General features: G+C 38.8%; 3 protein-coding genes and 1 long non-coding RNA gene across 8 annotated transcripts in view; 2 read left to right on the forward strand and 2 right to left on the reverse strand.

The window, feature by feature from the left end:
• The window catches only part of spg11 (SPG11 vesicle trafficking associated, spatacsin), a 282,063-nt gene extending 278,148 nt beyond the window's left edge, over positions 1 to 3,915 (reverse strand). For all 3 annotated transcript variants that reach the window (XM_083546074.1, XM_083546073.1, XM_083546072.1), the window contains exons 1-3: positions 3,465 to 3,915; positions 1,896 to 2,065; positions 21 to 248 (exon numbers count right to left, since the gene is read on the reverse strand). In XM_083546074.1, the coding sequence (XP_083402200.1) occupies positions 21 to 248; positions 1,896 to 2,065; positions 3,465 to 3,679 (613 nt within the window). In that variant the 5' untranslated portion in view covers positions 3,680 to 3,915. The remainder of the gene's footprint in view (positions 1 to 20; positions 249 to 1,895; positions 2,066 to 3,464) is intronic.
• Positions 3,916 to 4,215: 300 nt separating this feature from the next.
• Positions 4,216 to 12,902, forward strand: ciao2a (cytosolic iron-sulfur assembly component 2A). The gene is made up of 5 exons (XM_083546543.1): positions 4,216 to 4,407; positions 4,726 to 4,890; positions 10,012 to 10,061; positions 10,189 to 10,234; positions 12,520 to 12,902. Exons 1-5 carry the CDS (start codon positions 4,296 to 4,298, stop codon positions 12,618 to 12,620), a joined length of 474 nt encoding a protein of 157 aa, XP_083402669.1. The 5' UTR covers positions 4,216 to 4,295; the 3' UTR covers positions 12,621 to 12,902.
• A 9-nt stretch (positions 12,903 to 12,911) lies between these two features.
• On the reverse strand, positions 12,912 to 13,953 carry LOC310728744. The gene is made up of 2 exons (XR_014534315.1): positions 13,241 to 13,953; positions 12,912 to 13,189 (listed from the first exon to the last, which is right to left on the reverse strand). It is a non-coding gene; the product is annotated as an uncharacterized lncRNA (long non-coding RNA).
• Positions 13,954 to 15,179: 1,226 nt separating this feature from the next.
• The window catches only part of rxfp3.3b (relaxin family peptide receptor 3.3b), a 32,139-nt gene continuing 26,512 nt past the window's right edge, over positions 15,180 to 20,806 (forward strand). The window contains exons 1-2 of one of the 3 annotated variants that reach the window (XM_083546463.1): positions 15,180 to 15,284; positions 15,707 to 15,779. The gene's annotated coding sequence lies outside the window, so the exon portion shown is untranslated. Of the gene's footprint in view, positions 15,285 to 15,368; positions 15,780 to 20,806 lie in introns of those variants that run through there. The other 2 variants (XM_083546464.1, XM_083546462.1) reach the window with 2 other exon arrangements.

Here is a 20,806-nt window from a genome sequence, read left to right on the forward strand (position 1 = left end):
CAACAAAAATAAAAGGATACATATAAATCCGGAGCTTGTTAGAATAAATAATTCGCCTTTGCAGAGCTGGTGGTCACTAAACGTTTCCTGGGTTTTACAAGGCAGGTGAAGAACACAGGAGGAAAGCAGCTCTGGCTCAGCTGAGCCCTCCTGCCACACAAGTTGTACCAGGACACAACCATTCAGCAGGAGAACGCAGACATTATCAGTGAAAGACAGCAGTTTCAAAGAGGCCAGCTTACTTCCATCTGGAACAGTGATTGATGGGAGAGGATCAAGTTAGGATTTTTAGCAGCAATAGTAGAACTGAGAAAGTTAAGTCCTTCCTCCAGATGAACAGTTTTAAACTGGATCTAAATGATAGGTAACAGTCTGCTGGCTGGCTGCAGGGTTCTGGTTCACGTTCTTACATCACACACTATTGAAACATCACTGAGCCATAATATAACAATTACATACAGTGTCTGTATATTTATCATTTTTCTATATATACATTTTGGAAACGTCTAAACGATTCTGCAAAAAGACAGAGCACATTTATTTTGTAAGACAGAGAACAGGGGAGAAGATGTTAGCAAACTGATCTCCCCCCCCCCACTGTTAAACATTGAGGTGGAAGCTTTTGGGGTTGCTTTGGAGCAGGGAAGATTGGAGATTTATTCCAGGTGAAAGGAAAACCAACATGACTACTATGCAATTCTGTCTGGACTGTGGCTAACTGGAACTGACAACACCATACAACAAGCGACTTAAATTGTATGTCCATTCTGTGGAAGTGTATATAAAGAGCGAACAGTCTTCTGGAGTGTTATCTATTATAAAATGACCTGCCCAGTCACCACACCTAAATCCTACTAAACTGCTCTGGGGTGAACTGGATTGCAAAGTCAAAACAAAATCTCCAACTATTAAAGAAAGTCTTTGGTACGTTTTACAAAAGGCACAGCAAAGCATTTCAGCTAAATGTTTGAATGCCAAAAGTGTGTAAAGCTGTTCATCAAGCTAAAAAAGGATTTTTGAACGAAAATAAAATGTACCATATTTTCTGGACTGTAAGCCGCTACTTTTTTCCCACGCTTTGAACCCCGTGGCTTAAACAACGAAGAGGCTAATTTATGGATTTTTCCTGGGTTTTTCACAGTTTCACAAACTTCAAAGCCAAAAAACTGAGACCCATAACATAAGACCAATGAAATTGCCAAACGAGTTTAGGTAACCCAATTGAACTCTTTATATTAAATCAGGTGCGCTCCCACTTAACCACACCGCACCACATCATAAATATGGATGAGGTTCCTCTGACGTTTGACCTGCCGCTCACTCGCTAACACCAGCTGCAACAGAAATCATATAAGCACAGACAGGTTTCCAAAACTCATGTTTTTTTATTTTTCTTGACAACAGCGTTACGGGTTAGTCAAAGAAACTTAGAACTGAGCATCAGAAAATAATAAGGACATATTCCTCGGTCTTGCACACATGCAGTAATACCGGAAAATGTGGCGGCAGGCTATTCCCAAAATACCGCTCTGCTCTTAAAGGAGCTACAACATATTTCACCCGTTACACCATGTACCAGACACTGTCTTTCGTTAAAGCCTGGTTAAAGTTCATTAGTTTTAATGTAGACGGTGCGGCTTATTTATGTTTAAAATAAAAATATTTGTCAAATTCAGTGGGTGCGGCTTATATAAAGCGCAGTGGGTGCGGCTTTATAGTCTGGAAATTACGGTAACATCTGAATATATGTGTTTGGTCAAAGTAAATCTTAATACCCCACATACATACATAACCCTAGTTTGTTGCATATTTCCAAAAAAAAATTGCATGTGTCTCTCAAAAACCATAAAAGAACTTGGTACTTCCAAACCTTTGACGGGCTTCGTAACACTCACTTAAGTCCTTATCGACCAGCTGCAAGAGTCGATCTGTACAACATTCAAACACTGGCGTCAAATGCCGCTCTGAATGAATCTCATGGAGTCTGAGATTACAGGCTGGTCTCAGAGTCAGGAGTCTCGGCTTGTCGACTTTATTTTGCTCTGTAGACACCTCCCAGAGAAAGCTAGCAAACAAGATAAGGAAAAATATTGTTCACTGTAAAACACGGCCGAAGGGAAAAACAACACGTAGGAAAGTTTTACGGAGTGTAGATGAGCAAAAGAAAGTAGTGAAAAAAGTAGAGTTCGATAGTGAAATCTGTAGATCCAGCTTTGAAAGTTTTCCGGAATATACATGTAGGTCTAGCATCACAGAAGTAATGATTCTACTCAGAGAAAATACTGATTACATGATAACTACATAAATGCAATAAAAAATGCTCCTATTATGCTCTGTTTATGGAAAACCCTGTACTCCAGATCTATACTGATCCTGATATAACACAGCACTTATGAAGACTGACAGAAAGACAGACAAGCAGAAAGAAATGTGTATAGACAGAGAGATAAAGGAAACATAAATAGACTAAAACAGACAGTGACAGATAGACACGTGTTGACAGACAGACAGACAGACAGACAGAAGAATATTTATAGAAAGATGTACAGATAGACAGAAATGCAAATATACAGCCAAACAGATAGAACAATAGATAAAGAAACAGACAGCCAGCCAGTGAGAAAACAGACAAACAGAAACATATATACAGACAGGCAGACTGACAGAAAGATAGTCAGACAGAGAGGCTGTTTTTCTGTCTATCTGCTTGTCTGTCTGTCTATCTTTCTGCCAGTCTGCTAATATGTCTATATGTCTATCTTTCTGTCAGTCTGCCTGTCTGTCTATCTTTCTGATAGTCTGCCTGTCTGTCTATCTTTCTGTCAGTCCGCCTGTCTGTCTATATGTCTATATTTCTGTCAGTCCGCCTGCCTGTCTATCTTTCTGTCTGCCTGCCTGTCTCTCTATATGTCCATCTGTCTATATGTCTATCTTTCGGTCAGTCTGTCTGTCTCTCTATATGTCTATCTGTCTATCTTTCTGTCAGTCTGCCTGTCTGTCTATCTTTCTGTCAGTCTGCCTATATGTCTATCTGTATATCTTTTTGTCAGTCTGCCTATATGTCTACTGTCTATCTTTCTGTCAGTCTGCCTGTCTGTCTATCTTTCTGTCTGCATGCCTATATGTCTATCTTTCTGTCAGTTTGCCTGTCTGTCTCTCTTTCTGTCAGTCTGCCCGTCTCTCTATATGTCTATCTGTCTATCTTTCTGTCAGTCTGCCTGTCTCTAAATGTCTATCTTTCTGTCAGTCTGCCTGTCTGTCAAACAGAAACATATATACAGACAAATAGACATATAGACAGACAGGCACATAAATAAACTCTGTCTGTATGTATATATGTTTGTTTGTTTGTTTGTCCGTCTGTATATATGTTGTGTCTGACAGACAGACAGACAGACAGACAGACAGACAGACAGACAGGATGATCAATAGTTGAAGGTTGTGTGTACAGACTGTGAACTCACTCTATGCAGGACTCCTCCAGTACATGACCGAGAGCTGCAGTTTCAGAAACATCACTGAGCCTCAGTTCTCCGTGATCAGTCAGGCAGCAGAGCAGCGCACAGCCAGCAGCCATTCCGGCTTTTACAGCCTTCTCTGTGTCTCTCCATAACCCAGTGTCAGCTACAAGTGCCACCTCTAATGCAGCCTGGGCAGGCGCTTCAGGCCTCCTCAACATGGTGCCAGGGCTTTAGAACAGATCTAACAGTGCAGCAGGGATCTCAGGAACCTGATGCAGGCTGGACCGCGCAGTAAAGTCTCCTATCATTGGCTTACAGAGGAATTTAGAAAGCTGCCTTACCTCTGGTGTTGGTCAACAGGAACATAACGAAACAACCACAAAGCAGCTGACAATCACGTGCCAGGTTCCGTCACGTGGTACATTTAAGCCAATCAAACAACAGCATATTCAGGCTCGGTTGAATCTAGACAAAAAGAGATTAAACAGATTAAATTTCGGTCTATAACAAAATATACAACTGAATATATTTCTACAAACTATTTATTTTATAAATACAATCTTAAAAGTAATTTTTTTTTACTATCGTCTTTATTTTGAATATCAGTTACTCAAAGCTTGAACATCAACGCGGAAGTGAAAGTTTAGGGTCGCGTTCCAAAATCGCCGTGAAGTGCACTAGGGAGCAGGTTCAAACTATTGTGTCGTAACCTAAATAGTGTAGTTGTCCAAAGAGCAAGGAAGCCGTTTGGGTTGTTTCCAAGGAGCCCAGTCAAATGCAGCTCGACTTTGGAGTGTGAAAGTCGGAGAGCGCGATTATGGAGGCGTTCAGAACATGGAGCTCATTTCTAGTGTTGTAAATAAGGTTTTTCAGATCTCATGGCTTTCTGGTGAAAATAATGTACGGAGGTGTAAAAAAATGGAGGAGAAAGCTTTAGAAGTCTATGGTAAGTGGAGCATGGAAGGTTGCTGAATGTAAAAGAGGAACAGCTGGGAGTGTTCCCTATAGAAACAGGAAGTGATGGTTGGAGTTTTAACTGTTACTCATTTTGACTTTATAAAAAAAAAAAATCAATGTATAGCACTTGGCAGATGCTCTTATTCAAACTAACATTCATCTCATTTGGGTTAAGGGTCTTAATGAAGAGCCCAGCAGTTGCATCTTGGTGCTTCTGGGCTTTGATCTCACAACCTTCTGCTTAGAAGAACATCTTCACTGATCCATATCCATGGCAGTAATTGTTTGATTGTGTTTTGTCTTTCAGATGTTATTCGCACCATTCAGGATCCTGAGAAACCCAATACTCTGGAGGAGCTGGATGTGGTGACTGAAAAATGCGTGGAAGTTCAAGATCTTGGGGACGACGAGTACCTCATCATTATCAGGTTTTCCCCCACAGTGCCGCACTGCTCTCTGGCCACACTGATAGGTGGGTGGAAAGATAAAGAAAAGTTAACGGCTTTTGTCGTTTTTTTTGTTTTGTTTTTTGACAAGCATAGTCGTACAGTGGCTCGGGATTTGAACTCGCAACATGCAGGTCTCTTGTGAAACGTGCCACTTACATTTATATCATTTATACACTTGGGCAGCTGTGTGGTTTGCACAGGGGCCCACAAATGGCAGCTTGGTGTGACTTGTATTTGAACTTACAACCAGTGTTGGGCAACGTTACTTTTAAAAGTAATGCATTACAATATTGAGTTACTCCCCAAAAAAAGTAACTAATTACGTTACATTTAAAATGCTTAATAACTTCTGAGAACAATAAGATGATCGACTAAATTTTGACTACAAGGCTGAACACTTTCCAGTCGCACTTCTGTACACTGCTTTTCAATCTGCCTTCGCCGTCAGGAATGTAACTATCGTTCGTGTATATAAGGTTGAGGGTGTGGGCTGCACACCGGTGATGTGGAGGGAGAACATACCTTTCGCTGTCATCTCGTAAAACTTCGTGCAATTCCGTAAATATGACCTGGTCCTCGTCTACATCATTCTCTGCTTCATCATCAGCTTGAAACATTCTGAACGCTTTTACAAAGTTCACGCTATTATCAGTGACCGTGGCAGTTTATCTTCCCACAAAGAGCAAACGAGCTGTGAATTTGCTCTCTGTCTCCGCTGTGATGGCATCGTACATGTGTCTCCCACGGAGAACTTTGATTCTGAGCAGTCAATAGATCTGCAGTGGTGGAAAGTCGGCAAAAGTTTTCTATATTTCTGTTTCCATTTCCATATATTCAACATTATACACACACACACACACACACACACACATCTGTAGTGCTGTGCTTTGCATGCAGATTTTTATTATAAATTTTTTTTTTAAAGTGGTATTTTTAGCAGTTGACGAGCTTTTCACCAACACATTATCTACACTTAACCATTATTCCTTTCTCCTTTTCCTCGACTATTTCAAAATAATAAGAATACTTCCATCACAGTAATGTAATTCTCTGGTTTGCCATCTCCGCTTCTCACCAGCTTCTGTTCCCGCGGCTCGCACGTATAAGTGCACGATTCTACGTGACTACGTTCATTTTAATTCAGTATTTATTTATTATGCAAAATAATTGAACTGAAAAGTAACTCGCATTACTTTTTCAAAAAAGTAACTCAGATATTAATGTGTAAATGTATAAAGTAACGCGCTACTTTACTCGTTACTCCAGAAAAGTAATATTATTACGTAACGCGCGTTACCCCCAACACTGCCTACAACCTTCGGATCCAAAGACGTAACCACTAAGCTACCACTTCAGTAGGCAATCATTTAGTGAATAATGAATCTATAGATTACTTATATGGAAAAAAAAGTTTATTTTTGAAAAAAATATATGAAAAAAATGGCGTAATTTAAATCAAGGCAAATGTGACTCAACTCTTATATTTTCGCTTCTGTTCTGTTTGACTGTTTAATTAAAAATAATAATAATAATAATTTTCACGGTAAATAAAAAGTCACGGTTCAATTTTGGTCCAGTTAGGGGGACATGCAAAACATAGAATTGCTTGTCGTTTTATTTATTAATATCATTTATTATTATAAACACATTTTTGAAATAAATAATAATTCAAAGAAAATCCCTGCTTGGTTGAAAAATATATTCAAATAGAATCAATCAAATGAATGCAATACACTTTATTATATTAATTTAATTGAGCAATCAATTAAATTGACACAAATTAAATACAATTTAATAAATAGAAAAATTTATTGAAGTTGTATACATTTGTTAGACCCCATTTGGGTAATACAGATGTGTATAAAAGTGTGTGTGTGTGTGTGTGTGTGTGTGTGTGTGTGTGTGTGTGTGTGTGTGTGTGTGTGTGTGTGTGTGTGTGTTTACATCCAATATTTCATTTTCTAGATATGGTCTACTTTACTGTTTAACTTACATCAGCATACTTTAACAAATGTCTGCATTAAAGAAACACGAGATTCACCCAAGTTATTTATTATTTTTTATTAAAATGTATTTATTCATAAACTCATTCCTTCCATCTTTCCACTGTCCGTTCATTCCGTTCGATATGCACAATTCTCAGGAATTTCTCCTTTTAAGAGAAATTCTTGAAGCTGCACATAAAAAAACGCGAAAGAATCCATATCACTAGACTGTCGTAAAAACGTTGCGATGACAGGAAGTGGCAAAGATTTTGCACGTGCGCAGTACAAATTGTGTTTCCAGTCAGAATCGAGTAGTACACATGTGCACCGAACCAAAAGTCTTATACCGGATCCAGAAGTCTGAGAGCACTAGTGAAATCTACCTTAATATTTACTTTTACCCTGAAAGGACTAGTGTCCCTCTAGCATCCCTTTAGTGGTGGCTTAATAGTTTAAGCTCCGATCAGAAGGTCAGGGGTTCAAGCACAAACCTCTCTCTGCTCCACAGCTGCTGTATTATGGCTGACCCTGATATGAGAAGAAAGAATTTTATTGTATATGTAGCAAGTAAATGCTTGCTACATATGTCTTGAATGACAGTGTGTACTTGAGCTGGCATGGGCTCCACAAGATTATTCTAATCCTTATTAACCGCCTTATGATTGTCGTCTGAACACACTTCAACAAAAGCAATTAGACATCAGGAAAATATAGGAAAATATGATCTGGATCACATATTTGCCTACATTTAAACAGGGCTCAAGAAAAAAAAACCAATCTCTCAGTCTGAAATATGTCACAATTTGGAGAGCTTGTGTTTATTTCCAAATTGTAAAATTTTCAACGAGTTCTTTAAGTCAACGTGTGTTCTAGGCGATCTAGGTCATGGCCTGCTTTTTTGCCGTTTTCCGAAAGTTAGACACAAGAACAACCAGCGGGGTTTCCCCAGACTTGCAATGGGAATGACGAAATGAATCCTGAGACAGCTGGTGATTATCTGGAACAAGGCTTTATTGTCTGTAATTTGCTGAGGAAAGTCAAACACCTGTGTATTTGTAATTTGACCTGTTTTTTTTTTAGGCTCTTCATGGAGCTCAAAACCTGACACTCCACCCCTATTTATCATGTGTGATACTATTGCAAGGGTTTTCATAACTTAAAACTCAACCAAATTTCAAATGGTTTTCCTACAGTATATTACACCACACAGGCACTTCTATAAGGAGTATGGAGCTGCTTGGAATCATTTTTTTTTATTATAATATTAATTATTACTTACTATGTGTATTGTAGTAAAAATCTATTTAGGAGGTGGTATCAAAAAGCTTTAAGACTAGTTTTGTAACAGCCCAACAGATCGCAGCACAAGGCTGCACGCACAGTCACAGGGAGCACCGACCTCCATAAAATCAGTGTGCCAAATGACATCGTCCTGTGTACGTCGGAAGCTGTGCAACGGGTGCTGTTCTGACCACGTGAGCACCACGTCACCGAGCTCTCCTCACACGTGAGTTTCTCGCCAGAAACAACACAGATTTGGCTACTGCAGACTTCGCCCTCTTCCCGAAGAGGAAATGCAGCTCAAAGGTCAACGTTTTGACACCGTTGCAGAGATCCAGCGCGAATTTTAGAAGTTGCTTGACACAATTTGAAAAGAAAACTTCCAGGACACATTCCAGAAGTTCCAGGAATGCTGGAAGGTCTGTATTGCTGTGCAAGGGGACTATTTTGAAGGTGATCGTGAGTAAACATGGATAAATATAGAACAGAGTCAAAACTTTTTGATTCCACCTAAAATTATAAAAAAAAAATACACTTTTTTTTTGTAAACAAATATTTATTAAACATAATGTATATTAATATTTAATGTTGTTTTAAGTGTGTATCACTCCTCATGTTAAATCTACATTTATGTCATAGAGGGAATTACGTTTTTTTAACCATTCTGCATATTTATTCACACTTAAATGGTAGGTTTTTTTTCTTCCATACTTCTTTCTTTGTACTCATTTTACAGTTTAATAAGCAATTTCCTTACTCGCCAGGGGAGGAAAACATTTCCCTTCCTATGCGATCTAGAACTGACATTTCGCTGTTTGCACAAATGATTGGTGGTGCTGCTTCATATCGCATGGACCAGTCTGAGTCTCAATTAATACAGCCAGACTTGAATCAGCGGTTATAGGTCGCAGCTGGAGCGTAGAGCGATCTATCTGGATGAAATTAACTGGCATCACTGAATACCCATCAAGATAGGATGCCTGTCCATCACAGGATACAACACACAGTCGCACACTCATTCACCATTTTTGGCCAATTGAGAGTTTGATACCTGCAGTAGCAAATTTTATACCTTGGTGGGGAAAAAAACAGGCAAGGAATAAATAAAATATAAGAGGAAAGGTATGGGCTGTGAATTTAAAACTTTACTATACAGTTAAACGATAGAGGGAGTGCCAACTACTATGTAAGTTAAATACAGTTTGGTTCCTGCATGGGATTTTCAGCACAGTATTCACAAAAATGACAATATGCTATTAAACAGTAACCTATGCTTAAATGCACTGAATACACAACCTAAATATATGACAATATATGTTCAAACAGCTAAACTAACACTAGTAGTTGCACTGATTCACAAGGATTTTGTTTTGGTTATAGTGAGACAGGAGTGTAAATCTAGCCAGAAAAAGAGCTCCAAAAGTGGCTAAAATGACTGACTTCTGTGGCCTGTTTCACGGGTACTACAGATTGCAGAAATGTGGGGTGACTTGGAAGCTTCTGAAGAGCTCTTTTTGATTGTTGTAGTGAGTTTTGGCCAAATGACTTTGGGGCATCAGTTACTGGATAGAAGATTAAATGTTTTTGCTATAGCAGCAAACTGTTTATTAAAAAAAAACCAAAAAAAAAACCCATGAAGTGCACTTTGTGTTTTTTTTTTTTTTTTTTTCTTTTTTTTGGCAAGAGGATTGGAAGAGATATTGTAGACTATTTGATTAAACTAACTTGTATTAAGGTTCATTGATTTATTATCACTGGTATGGATGCAGTGGTCCAGCTAAAACACTCTTCTTGCCCTCACTAGCAATAAACATTAACTACTGAACTATTCAGTTTTTAACAGACAAGATTGACCGTTTATAGTGATTTGTGTTGCAGGTCTTTGCTTACAAGTGAAACTTCAGCGATGCCTACCTTTCAAACACAAGGTAAAGAGTGATCCAGGTTTAAAGCTTTACATTTGTATTAGATGATCTCAGTACAGCTAGTTTTGCTTCCCCTAGTTCTATTGGTTTACATGATTAAAGTTTTGTTATTGTTTTCATCTGTTCACAGCTCGAGATTTACATTACTGAGGGAACACATTCAACTGAGGAAGACAGTAAGTGTGTACCAGTGGACATATTACTTGAAAGAGGGTGCTTACTGGTGCTGGTTAGGGTCATTGACTGTAAATGACTTTAAAGCCACTGGACCCTGTGGCAGGAAACATTTGACCTTTGTATAACGGTAATCAAAGCTGGCAAATCGCATAAGCAGGACAAGAACCACAGAAGGTATGGTAATGCAAGGTTTTCTATTGCCAACCTGCCAGTTTTGTCCTATTTTACCTTCTTCAAATCCCCCGAGAGAATATTCCCTGCAGCAACAGCAACATCTGACCTCCTTTCTTTTTGTGGTCAGATGCCAGCATTAGGAGCAGAGATCATGTGGCTCTTAAGAACAATGACAAACCACCTCTCAAACAGATCCAGCAATTGGATTGATTCTGTAGGTGCAAGGATGGTCAGGGGTCTTCATGAGGTCAGATTAAAGAGATCCTCTCCTCAAATTAGAAAGTTTATGGTTTTGTTGCATGGCAGTTCTCAGGGTCTGAACTCATGGAGAGATCTGACCATCCTTACATAGGTATAGTCCGAAACTATTTTTGCAGAAGTTTTGTTTCTTGCACAAGGTGAGGATTCTGTCTGGTTGCTCTGCCATAAAATTCACATCAGTGGAGTCTGAGTGATGGTTGACCTTCTGCAAGTTTATCTTTTCTTTGGAACCCAACTTAAGTGGCCACCAAGTTCTTGGTCACCAATCCGATAGTTTTGCTCCTGCTGGACAACATTCAAAGTGTAGAAACATCTCAAAAATGATCCAAAGAATTAGGTTGCACCTGAGCTCGATTTCAAGTGTCATTGCAAATGAATTACATATTAATAGAATGCAATACACTTCAAAAGACAGCTTTTTAAACTCAAAGTACAGATGTAGGAATCCTCCAAAACATATCAGAAAAAAAAGAGAAAAAACATTTGAATGCTTACAGAACATTAGAATGAAGGACTAAATTGACTCTGTCTGTCCATATAGATATACAAATATACACTAATCAGGCATAACATTATGACCACCCGCCTAATATTGTGTTGGTCCCCCTTTCGCTGCCAAAATAGTCCTGATAATAACATGAACAACATTAACTTCTTCAGCAATATGAGCTACAGTAGATCTGTCAGTTGGATCGGACCACACTGGTATCGGCCACCCATGACCCTGTCTCCGATTTACCACCGAACCTTCCTTGGAGCATTTTTGGTAGATACTGACTACTGCAGACTGGGAACATCCCACACGAGTTGCAGTTTTAAAAATGCTCTAACCCAGTTGTCTAGACGTCAAAATTTGGCCCTCGTCAAACTTGCTCAAATTCTTACCCATTTCCCTGCTTCAAACACATCAACTTTGAGGACAAAATGTTCACTTGCTGCCTAATTTATTCCACTGACTAACAGCGTTATTCACTTCACCACTCATAATGTTATGCTGGATCAGTGTATAGATACATACAGTGGGGCAAAAAAGTACAGTGGAACCTCGGAGCTCGCGGCCTCAGCGCTCGCGACCTCGCATGCTCCCGACTTTTATTCCGACCGGCGACTCTCATTCAGATCGGCTCGTGAGCAACCGCGAGCTGCTCAAAACGCTAGTTTTAACATTTCTAATCAAGGTTTATCTCAATAAAATTGTCTAATAATTAAGTGTTATGGAGTGAAATAGTGTTATTTACTCTTTTAAATCGATTTCGTATAGTGTTCTTTGGGTTTTTACTGGGTTGGAAGGGGCGTATCAAAAGGTCGCGAAAATTCGGAACTCGCGACCGGTCTTGGTCCCTAACCCTCATGAGCTCCGAGGTTCCACTGTATTTAGTCAGCCACCAATTGTGCAAGTTCTCCTTCTTAAAAAGATGAGAGAGGCCTGTAATTTTCATAATAGGTACACTATAACTATGAGACAAAATGAGGAAAGAAAATCACATTGTCTGATTTTAAATACATTTATTTGCAAATTATGGTGGAAAATAAGTATTTGGTTTATTTATAGAATAAGTATTTGGATATTTCAAACAGCAAATAGGGACTAAATGTGAAACAGGATGTTCAAGAACTACATACACATCTAATAGTCAGGTCTCCAGAAACGTTCGTTAGGCTTCAAATCTGTCAAAGAGGAATTTATGCGTATATTAATTGTTTTTTTATGTATGAATATGAAACCATGTCCAAATCTGTCCTTATCATGTCTCAGTCCTTATCTGGCTGTGAGATAATGTGTTAATAGAATGGAGCCTGCTGGATTTAATATAATCAATTCTTGCACCTTTTTTTCCCCCTCTTGCAGTTAACAAACAGATCAATGATAAGGAGCGGGTAGCAGCAGCGATGGAGAACCCTAACCTGCGGGAAATTGTGGAACAGTGTGTTACCGAGTCTGATGACTAAAGCCTCATCTTTGATTTGACACAGTTTGATTTAAAAATCATGGCCTGGTACACGGTGAAACATTTTTTTTCTATTTTCATGCCGATTGCTTGCAAGCTGCTTCGTGGACTTTTTTTCCTCGGCAAGTCCACAGTTCACACAACACTGTGATCAATAAGAAAGCAACAAGATTAATTGTTGTAGTGTTGACTGTCCTTCAGAAAATTCTTTCGGGAGTTGAGCATGGCAGAAAATATCAGAGAGGTTTGAGAGCAGAATAAATCAGTACATCTTGAATTAGAATTCCATGTGTTTGCTTTATTATTATTATTATTTTTTTTATCTTTTCAGTGGAAATGTCTAAAAATGTCTCAGCAAAAACAACAACAACAGGGATGGGATTTTCAACTTTATTCAATACCTTTTATCCTATTATCAGTGTGATATTGAAGTAAACATCCGAATCAGTCATTCGTCATCAGCCTTTATTATATTATGAAATAGGTAGCATTAAAAAATTCCCAGTCATAATTTTATACAGCTTGCTATTACTTTCTGTGTACATCTCAGGCAGAAATTTCCTGGATCAGCTCTCAGCTTTGATTTGCATCCTCGTCTAGTTCTGATTTTTATCAGCTCACCTTCCTTATTAAAGTCGGTCTAGACTGCTTTATATCCTATGCTAATATGTTTGTGATAGTAAAATGTTTAAAGAATAAAAATGTTACAGGTTTTAAAAAAAACTTGCACATGCATTATTTTACATGCACTAGTTTATATCACAGGTCTTCAGATCTGCACATCAATACTGGTGTATTGATACTTGTATTGTTGCTATGTTATAAAGGTTGTTTGCTCAAGAGTGTGGACAGTGGAAAGACAAAATTCTGTAATCATGTAAATATTTACTTGGTCAACTTTTAATACATTTTGCTTCCTGTGTAGTAGCGATAGTTCGTTTAAGGTTAAAGTGATCAGGAATGTTGGTTAGAAAGACCATGTGAACATGGTGACAATAAAATGAGTTTAGGTCGAATATTTCTCATGGCATATTTGTTGTCAAATCTGTATCGCATGCTGAATAATCAGACATTTTAAATATCTCATAAGTTTAGATACATGAGGATATGGTTTACATGGGTTGGACTGGAAGACCGTAATTGGCCTGCTATAGAACTCAGAACTGAACCCTGACCATTTTTGGGATGAATTGAAACATACACTGTACCCCAGATTTCCTCACGCTGCATCAGTATCTGACTTTACTAATGCCTTAATGACCTAACGTGCATTAATCTCAAAAAGCGCACGCCAAAAACATCTTCCTAGATCAGTGGAGGTTATTAAAACAATAAATGGCCACTAAAATGTGGAATGGGGTTCTCAAAAAGCACAGCTTATGGTCGATTGTCCATATAGTTTATTTCTTCTTCTCCCACACACACCTACACCCACACATTTAGATAATGAAACACTTGTCTGCATTTATAGAACTTCGTTTGCAACTCTTTGGGAAGTCTATGATGGCACAGGGTGGGTTGGGAATGTTGGTATGATCTACACCAATCAGGCATAACAACATAACATTATGACAGGGGAGTCAATAACACTATTATTACTTCATCATGGCACCTGTTAGTGGGTGGGATAAATTAGGCAGCAAGTATGTATTTGTCCTTAAAGTTGATGTGTTAAAAGCAGGAAAAATGGGCAAGTTTCGGGATTTTAGTGAGTTTGCCCAGGGCCAAATTGTGATGGATAGACAACTGGGTCAAAGCATCTCCAAAACTACAACTTACTATATGTGGGGTGTTCTAGGTCTGCAGTGGTGAGTATCTCAAAAGTGCTTCAAGTCTTGGTGCACGTGGGGAGCGAAGGCTGGCCCATGTGGTCCGAACCAACGGACGAGCCACTGCAGCTCTAGCTGCTAAAGATGTTAATGTTGTTAATAGTCGATGGGTCAGAACTGTTTTGGCAGCAAAATGAGGACCAACACAATATTAGACAGGTGGTCATAATGTTATACCTGATCTGTGAGTATAGAAATAGTGTTAAGAGATGGTTTCTGTTGATGATGGTGGCAGAGGTAGATCAGGTGTAGATTGTTTGCAAGCAGCGCGATGTGCTTGAGGCTAGAAGGATAATTAATAATGTGGCACACCTGATTCTATATATTTATGTGGCTGTTTTTGTCTGTCTATTGAGTTAATTGTGTGGTCCTGAGCAAGCTGTAACTTGGCAATGTAATTACTGGTTTTTGACTGTGCACATGCCCAAATTAAAAGATAAAAGTCTAAGAATCTGGAGAAACTGTACTGCTTTTCATTTCATGGCAGCATAAATGAACATAAATGGGATTACAAATAGGAATACTGGAGTTATATGGTGGATTTAGGAAGTCTTTGTTGTCACAAGGGGGTTTAAGTAGGTCTGCAAGGCCACACAGAGGTTTGGGGAAGTGTTTGACGTCACAAAGCCAGATGTGGAAGTCTTCCGAGGGCACACACACACACACACACATCATATATATATATATATATATATATATATATATATATATATATATATATATATATATATATATATATCTCAAAAGTGTGAACACCTAACCTACGAATAAGGTCCACGTGCACTATTCAGATTTGACACCACCACAAACAGAGGGAGAAGAAAAACACCTTAAAGGTATGCATTGTGGTTCTGAGAGACGTAAGTAAATTGCCTTACCAACACTTCTCCGGTCCCTTTCTTTTTCTACCTTTTCTACCTTTTTCTGTATACAGTGGTGTGAAAAAGTGTTTGCCCCCTCCTGATTTTTATTTTTTTTCTTCATGTTTGTCACACTTTAATGTTTCAGATCATCAAACTAAAATATTAGTAACAGATAACACAAGTGAACACAACATGCAGTTTTTAAATGAAGGTTTTTATTATTGAGGGAAAGCACAATCCATAGGTACATGGCCCTGCATGAAAAAGTGTTTGTCTCTGAATCCTCAAAGGCGAGCTAAAACTAAAAATACAACACTCTTTTTATTTATTATGCTAATAATATTTTACCTTAAAACGTCTTATGCAAATTGTTTTTTTTCTGCTATCCCTGGAAGACCTCGAGTTGCCAGATTGTTGCCAGATGATTTGGAACGATGACTGCGTCCCAGATTTCCTCACCCTACATCAGTACGTGACTTTCATATTGCCTTTGTGTCTGAATGAGCACAAATCTCCACAACCACAATCTAAAATCTAGTGGAACATCTTTCCAGAAGAGTGAAGGTTATTGTAAGAGCAAATGAGGACTAAATGTGGAATGAGATGTTCAAAATGACATATCTTTTAGTCAGGTGTCACAAACATATTGTCCAATGTGTTTTGTCTTCAAACAAATACACACACATTTAGATAATGGTCTGCATAGGATAACTTTTGCCCACATGTTTCCACTAAGTGTATTATTTATAAAACTTAGTTTGCAATAGTTTGGGAAGTCTTTGAGGTCACAATGTGGGTTAGATTACATCATACAGAAACTTGTTGCTTTGTATATTTCCTATATTGTAAATTTACCAAAAAAAAAAGAATCCTATTGCCTTCCTGCCTAATCATGCATTATCCATTATGTTAGGATGCTTCGAATTCATAAAATCTGCTGTATCCATTTAGTATTAAAGTATTAAATACTTTGCTGTATCAATTGCTGTATGCAGCTAAACACTTCGCGTTCAGTCGAACAGTTTATTTTTTTATATGCATGCACACGCAAACACACTTGACTACACCTGATTAACTTATCTGGGCAATCAATAACTAAAAGACACAATAAGACATATACATGCGCATACACATTGATTTCACAAGGTTTAGTCAATCACATAAAGTTGATGGGATGATATCTGACAGTGTAAGCCAGACACATGCACTGTGCAGAATCTCAACTGTCTCAATTGTCTTTGGAAGCCTTGATCATTATTTGGTTGAACCGTATTATAGTAGATTATTTTTCCATTGGTAAATTTCTAAAGATATAAAAAAAAAAGTATACAAAAAGCACAGAAATCACAATTAGAGCCAATAGAATAAAATCCTGTAAGACGAAAGAAAGAAACATTGCCGATTTTGACAATTCAGCATGCAGGCACTTGATACATACAGGTGGGACGTCATAGAGAATCATTACCACACCAAGCTCAAACCCTGACTAAACCGGATAAAGGGGGAAGGAGAGGGTTCACATCACTGAGAGAAATCACAATATACAACCCATGGACCTCATTAACTTATGATAATGTCAAAGTCACTGAAAAGCAGCAGTTGATGAAGAGAACTGAACTGACAGCCGTGCCTGGAACATCTGATTAAACTGGATAGACCTCTGCTCTAATTTTACATAATTGAATGCCCACAGCTGATGATTTCAAAAGCTATTGTTATGAAGTCAAGGTAGAAATAATTTTTCGGGAGTGGGATTCGAAGAAAAATGCTAGTTGAGTCTGCAAAGCAGTGATAATTTCTTAAACTGTTTCCTAAAAAACAAACAAATCCATTTACAGAGAGTTTTTCCCTATATCTATCAACAGTGACTTTTTCATTTTTTTTCATATGGACTGATTTTTAAATAAAACAAATATATATATTTTAATCAATTTCATTCTATAAAGCTGCTTTAAGACAATGTCCATTGTTAATGCACCATACAAATAAAATTCAATGAAATTAATTTACATTACAATAACCTGTAGATAAGGCCTATGCAAGTGCATAATTTTTTTAAGTAACATTCAGCCACAGAGCCACAACAGTCATTTGAGGTTAAGATAAAATATGATATACCTTTATTCGGCCCACAGTGGGGAAATTTCTTTGTTACAGCAGCAAAGGAAAGAAATAAAAATAAATATATAAAAAGAATATACATATACTATAATATACAGTATATACACAGTACAATGTATAAATACAATAAGAGAAGAATGGAACCAGGAGCTACTGAGCAACTCATAAAATAGCTCAACATTTGAGATCATTAAAGATTCAACACCAGCTTCTCCATGCCAGAGCCTTTAAACACTCAAAGAGGTCCAATGTCTAAACTCTACATGAGGTGGAATCCAAATGGCGCTGGTACATCTTTAGATGGTTTGGGAAGTTTGCGAGTTCGGCATCTACTTCTTTAAAGGTCCATAATTTCCATGAGGTGGGACACGACTGGAGCTGGCGCAACCTCAGGATGCCTCGGGATGAGTAGAGAGAGAGAAGCAGTGGAGAGGAATTAGCGTAGCTGCTGTTTATAATATTAACAAGCACAAGTTGATAATGTGCATGTGATCAGGTACTGGAGCACAAGGTTATGATATGATAAATGTTATGTGTAGGATTTGGTAAAAAGGTACGTCTTTAATCTATGCTTAAACTGGGAAAGTGTGTCTGAACTACAAACACTGTCAGGAAGATTATTCCAAAGTTTAGGAGCTAAATGTGAGAATTTCCTACCACCTTTAGTGGACTTTGCAATTCTAGGAACTACTAGAAGTCTGGAGTTTTGAGATCTCAGGGAGCGTGACGGATTGTAGCGTGTTAGAAGACTGGATAGATACATGGGAGCAAAACCATTTAGTGTTTTGTAAGTAAGAAGCAGTAGTTTGTAGTCGATTTGAAACTTAACAGGTAGCCAGTGTAGAGACGATAAGATTTTTTTATATGGTTATATTTTCTCGACCTTGTGAGAACTCTGGCTCCTGCATTCTGGACTAATTGTAGCTTGTTTATTAATGATGCAGGACAACCACCTACTAATGCATTACAATAGTCCAGCTTGGAGGTCATGAATGCATAGACGAGCGTCTCTGCATCAGATAAAGACATGTTTCTTTAGCAATATTTCTAGGGTGGAAGAAGGCTTTTTTTGTAATTTGATATTCAAAAAACAAGTTGCTGTCTAAAATAACTCCCAGGTCTTTTACTGTTGAACCAGTAGAGTGTGGGTCTCTAATAGTAATCTGTTGCCTTCCATTAGTTGCATGTTATGAGTAGTGGATATGATTAAGGATCATTCAAACATCATTGGGAACTTGTAAATCATTAGAACACCATTACGCATCCAGAATCTAATATGTTTTCAAATTGGTGCCTTTGGTTTGATGATAATCATATAATGATGCAAATAAACACAGTACGGCATGGAGAACATTGGGTTTAATGATTAAAAGTTGATGGTGTATTATGGCATTTGTAGTGGAAACCATGACTTACATGTTTTTCTTATTCAAATAATTTATTTGTAAACAAATTGTATAAGAAAAGTTATCGCTAAGGTTTTGAGTGCAAAGTAATGGAGAGTGTGTTAGAGAAGTGAAGAAAAGAGTGCATGCAGGGTGGAGTGGGTGGAGAAGAGTGGCAGGAGTGATTTGTGATAGAAGAGTACCTGCAATAGTGAAAGGGAAAGGGACTGTGGCGAGACCTGAGATGTTGTATGGTTTAGAGACAGTGGCGTTGAGTAAAAGACAGGAGGTGGAGCTGGAGGTAGCAGAGTTAAATATGTTGAGGTTTTCATTGGGAGTGATGAGGATGTACAGGATTAGAAAAAGTTAGAGGTACAGCGCATGTAGGACCGTTTTGGGGACAAAGTGAGGGAGGTGAGATTGAGATGGTTTGGACATGTGCAGAAGAGGGACATGGGGTATATCAGTAGGAGAATGCTGAGAATGGAGCTACCAGGAAGGAGGAAAAGAGGAAGACCAAGGAGAAGGTTCATGGATGTGGTGAAGGAATAAATGCAAGTAGTTGGTTTGAAAGAGGTAGATGTGGAGGACATACTGTAATAGTATGGAGATGGATGATCCACAAGGTTTTGGGGACAGGGGAATAAAATAGTGTTTGAGATACTAGCTTAAAATCTTTGATAAATTGATTTTCAAAGGGGCAAATCTGGGGGTATATAGTTATAAGGAGTCTTAACCCAGCCATTAGGGGGGCACAAGCCAGTGCACTCTTAGTGCCGGTCCCAAGCCCGGGTAAATGGGGAGGGTTGCGTTAGGAAGGGCATCCAGCGTAAAACATGTGCCAAATCAAATATGCGGATCACAAATGAGAATTTCATACCGGATCGGTCGAGGCCCGGGTTACAACGACCGCCACAGGTATCGTTAGCTGACAGGGTACCGGTGGAAATTGGGCTACTGTTGGCCGAAGGAGGAGAAGGAGAGGAGGAAGGTGTCTACAGAGACGGCAGGAAAAGGAGCAGTGTAGGAGAGTAGAGGTTCGGGTTGGTACTTTAAATGTTGGTACTATGACGGGTAAAGGGAGAGAGATAGCTGATATGATGGAGAGGAGAAAGGTAGATATGCTGTGTGTTCAGGAGACCAAGTGGAAAGGAAGTAAGGCCAGGAACATTGGAGGTGGGTTTAAACTGTTTTATCATGGTGTGGATGGGAAGAGAAATGGTGTAGGGGTGATTCTGAAGGAAGAGTACAGTAAGAGTGTAAGAGTAAGAGTTTCTGATAGGGTGATGATCGTGAAGGTGGAAGTTGAAGGGATGATGATAAATGTCATCAGTGCCTATGCTCCACAAGTTGGCTGTGAGATGGAGGAGAAGGAAAGATTCTGGAGTGAATTAGATGAAGTGGTAGATGGTGTACCTAGGAAAGAACGATTGGTGATTGTGGCAGACTTTAATGGGCATGTAGGTGAAGGGAACAGAGGGGATGAGGAGGTGATGGGTAGGTATGGTTTTAAGGAGAGGAATGTGGAAGGGCAGATGGTGGTAGATTTTGCTAAAAGGATGGAAATGGCATTGGTGAACACTTATTTTAAGAAGAAGGAGGATCATAGGGTGACGTATAAGAGTGGAGGAAGGTGCACACAGGTGGATTATCTTCTGTGTAGGAGATGCAACCTGAAGGAGATTGGAGACTGTAAGGTGTTGGCGGGGGACAGTGTAGCTAGACAGCATCGGATGGTGGTCTGTAGGATGGTTTTGGAGGCGAAGAAGAAGAGGAGGAAAGTAAGGTTTGAAAGAAGAATAAGATGGTGGAAACTGAAGGAGGAAGAGTGTAGTGTGAGGTTCAGGGAAGAGGTCAGACAGGGGCTTGGTGGTGGTGAAGAGGTGCCAGATGATTGGGCAACTACTGCAGGAGTGATGAGGGAGGCAGCTAGAAAAGTACTTGGTGTGACATCTGGAAATAGAAAGCAAGACAAGGAGACGTGGTGGT

This window comes from Silurus aristotelis (assembly GCF_946808225.1).
Source record: "Silurus aristotelis genome assembly, chromosome: 7".
Classification (NCBI taxonomy): Eukaryota; Metazoa; Chordata; class Actinopteri; order Siluriformes; family Siluridae; genus Silurus; species Silurus aristotelis.